General features: G+C 42.9%; 1 protein-coding gene across 1 annotated transcript; it reads right to left on the bottom strand.

Annotated features, from left to right (window-relative positions):
• Positions 1 to 2820: 2820 nt before the first annotated feature.
• Positions 2821 to 3339, bottom strand: LOC149181338 (uncharacterized). Its single transcript, XM_089414156.1, has one exon. The coding sequence runs from the start codon at positions 3337 to 3339 to the stop codon at positions 2821 to 2823; it is 519 nt and encodes a 172-aa protein (XP_089270282.1).
• Positions 3340 to 3612: the final 273 nt, after the last annotated feature.

The following is a 3612-nucleotide window of genomic DNA, read 5'->3' as shown; positions in this document are numbered from 1 at the left end:
TTCACAACTTGTGTTGCAATTTGGGCATCTGGATGGCCCTACAAATCCCCTTTTGATTAGATTGTCCCAGGTAAGAATACGTTTTCTGCTAAGAATCCATAAAAAGGTTGAGATTTTGGGCCATTGCCCGGCTTGCCAAACTTGCTTCCATAGTTGATCGTTATCCGCCCTGAGGTTGGAATAGCGCATATGATGAGCTTCCTTGGTGGTAAAAGTGCCTCTTGTTGTGTAGCCCCATCTGATTTTGTCTTGCTGATTCGAGAGGTGAATCTTTCTATTGCTGAGTTCCTGATCTATGTCGGTATACACTTCTCCCTGCCAGTCTATTTGCCAGAGACGCGCTGGTTTCCATGATTGGAAGTCGTGATTTGTAGAAGGCTGCCAAAACTGATGTACCAAAGGAATGCTTGCTTGGTTCATTTGAGCTTGCCAGTGAGGTTTGTGGAACATATTGGCCAATTTGGGGAGTTGTTGCCATGAATCTTCCCAGAATCTGGCTACCTTTCCTGAATTGATTTCCCAAAAGCTATGATCTTGGATGAAGCTGCTTTGGGTTTTTGCGTTGTTCCAAATGAGGGATCCCTTCACCGTTGGACTGATTCTGATGAGGTCATTCCAGTGGCTGCCGCGGGCGTATTTGGCTTGCCATAGTTGGGCCCAGGGGGTGTTTGGCTTGGAGACCCAATTCCACCAGATTTTAGCTCCCATAGTGTTATTGCTTTGGAGTGGATCACGAAGACCTAGCCCTCCTTCTGATTTGGTTTTGCATACCTCTGTCCATCTGACGAGAGCCCATTTCCTGTTCAAGCTTGTGGATCCCCAGAGAAAGTTCCTCTGTAGATTACGAATTTCTTTTAGAATCCCTTTCGGAGCTGCTAAGATAGAAAATAAGTAAAGCGGCATGGCTTGTAAGACTGATTTGATAAGAACAAGTTTGCCAGCCAGATTTAATGCCCTGAAAGTCCAGGATGAGAGCTTTGATTCTAATTTGTCCATTAACGATCTCCAAGATACCTGTTTGATTGCTGAGTCGGAGAGGGGGGCACCGAGGTATTTTGAAGGCAGGTGGGAAATTGTGAATCCCAGAATCCGGGCAATAATCCTTTGCAAAAAGGGGGGAGTGTTAAAGAAGAAAAGTTGGGATTTTGAGGCGTTAATGGATGTACCTGAAGCTTCAGAGAAGAGGGCTAGAAGGGATTTAAAGGCAGAGGCTTCTTTTGCAGAGGGATGCCCAAAGAGCATTGTATCATCAACAAATTGCTGATGTGTTTGAGGGGGGCGACCATGAAGGGAAATGCCTTTAAGGGCATTAGAGGATACAGCAGATTTGAGGAGCCTGCTTAGGCCTTCAACCATTAATACAAAAAGAAAGGGAGATAGAGGGTCCCCCTGTCGGATGCCACGAGACGGGCGAAAAGGAGGAGAGGGGGATCCATTAAGCATGACAGAGAAACTAGGAGAAGTGATGAGGTTCATGATCCATCTGGTCCAGAATGCACTAAAGCCAAAAGCTAAGAGCATTTTTTGAATGAATTTCCAGCTAAGCTTGTCGAAGGCTTTAGAAAGATCCAATTTGAGAAGCATACCTGGTTTCTTGAGAAGCTTTAAAGAGTGTATGACTTCGTTTGATAGTATAATTCCATCCATGATCTGCCGGCCTTCAACGTACCCTGTCTGTTCTGGAGAGATAAGCAAGGGCAGGAGCGGTTTGAGACGGTTTGCAATAACCTTGGAGATTAGTTTGTAAATTACATTACAGAGCGCGATTGGCCGATACTTCTCCGGTTTGTTTGAGGCTGCTTCTTTGGGTACCAGGGCAATGAAGGTTGTGTTGAGGGCCGGTAGTACCCAATGCATGCTGCGGGATTCTTCCACCAGATCCCAGACCTCAATTTTTATGAGATCCCAAAATTCGTGGAAAAAGTTGGCCGTGAATCCGTCGGGCCCCGGTGCCTTTCCGTCTTTGAGCTGAGCTATGGCGTCTTCAACTTCCCTTAGCGTGACTGGCTGGAGCAGTTGAGTATTGTGATCCTCATTGATGATTTTAGGAATGTGCTGTGTGATAGCTTGGATTGCCTCATCTCTGTTTCCATTAGGCTCCTTTAGTATGTCCTTGAAATATCCAGTGAATTCTTTCTCCATGTCTTCATGAGCTTCCACTCTTTCACCCTGCTGATTGTTAACAAAGGTGATTTTGTTGTGCATACGCCGTTGGATGGTAGTTTTGTGGAAAAATTTAGTATTTCTCTCACCCTCTTTGAGCCAGCTTATTCGCGACTTTTGCCGCCATAAAATTTCTTCTTGTTTTTGACGCTCCTCTATTTGACTCCAAAGGATTTGCTCTTGTTGAGTTTGTTCTTCGGTGCGTCCTTCCAGAATGAATCTTTGTTGTAATTCTTTCATTTGCTGTTCTAATTTGTGTCTATTTTCCTGTATGTTGCCAAAATGTTCTCTGTTCCAAATTTTGAGAGTTTGCTTCAAATGTTTCAGCTTTTGTTGGAACTGATACATTTTGGCTCCTGCCGGCGGGATGAAGGAGGTCCAGGCTTGATTGACTACCGCCTTGAAATTATTATCAGTGAGCCAGAAGGCTTCAAATTTGAATGGTCGATTGCTGCAATTGCCAGGTCTGGACCATTGGAGAAGAATGGGCCAATGATCTGAGCCTCCTTGTGGAATTATCTCGGCACTGAAATCTCCTCCAAGGTGGATGGCATTGTCTGAAACTAAAAATCTGTCTAATCGCGATGCGATTTGGTGAGCCCCTTTTCTCTTGTTAGACCAAGTGAAGATGCCATTTGAGGTGGAGATGTCCATGAGTCAATTTTCTTGAATGTATTGCTTAAAGCCGCTGCTATCACTGTCTAGCCTGGTCCTTCCCCCTTGTTTCTCTTCCATGGATTTTATGATGTTGAAATCGCCTCCTCCAATCCATAAAGGAAAGTTTCTGTTTGCATTGAGGAGGGAGATCGTGTCCAAGAGATCTAATTTTTGCTGTATTGACTGCGGGAAGTAAACATTGGTGAGATGCCCATGGATGCTGGTACCTATGAGGTGGAAAGTTGCTTGAATGAGATTCAGAGTGGCATGAAAATTGTCAAGTGACACAATTTGTGGATTCCATAGAATGGCTAGACCGCCGGAGGCCCCAGAGGCGTCTACTGCAATCGAACTGCTGCCTGACCAGACTTTGTTACTGATATTGTCAATTGTGGAGCTGCTACATTTTGTTTCCTGAATGAAGACTATTGCTGGTTTTTCTTGCATTATCAGATTTTTAATCACTCTGCGTTTCGCGGGACTGTTAAGTCCTCTTACATTCCAAGAGATAAGCTTCATGGAGACGGGGATTTGGGCTTGTAGAACTTGGTCAACTTGGGGAATTGCCCCGAATCCATTAAATAAGAAATTATAATTTATTTGTGGAATATAAATTAATTAAATTTTATGTTTAAATTTAAGTTTTCAAATTTATATAAATACAATTTAAATAATAAGAAATTATAATTTATTTATAGAATATAAATTAGATAGTTTTTATTAAGTTCTATATTCAAATTTTATGGGAACGAATTAAAGATGGAAATCCAATTTTAATTATGTATGTGCATA

This window comes from Pinus tabuliformis, chromosome 3_2, assembly GCF_031772625.1.
Source record: "Pinus tabuliformis cultivar Carrire ecotype Pingquan chromosome 3_2, CPIR1, whole genome shotgun sequence".
Classification (NCBI taxonomy): Eukaryota; Viridiplantae; Streptophyta; class Pinopsida; order Pinales; family Pinaceae; genus Pinus; species Pinus tabuliformis.
This window is presented reverse-complemented; position numbering and strand designations above follow the sequence as displayed.

Excerpts from the sequence above, each read along its gene's own strand:
- LOC149181338 (XM_089414156.1), bottom strand. The coding sequence starts at position 3,339 with ATGAAGCTTATCTCTTGGAATGTAAGAGGACTTAACAGTCCCGCGAAA.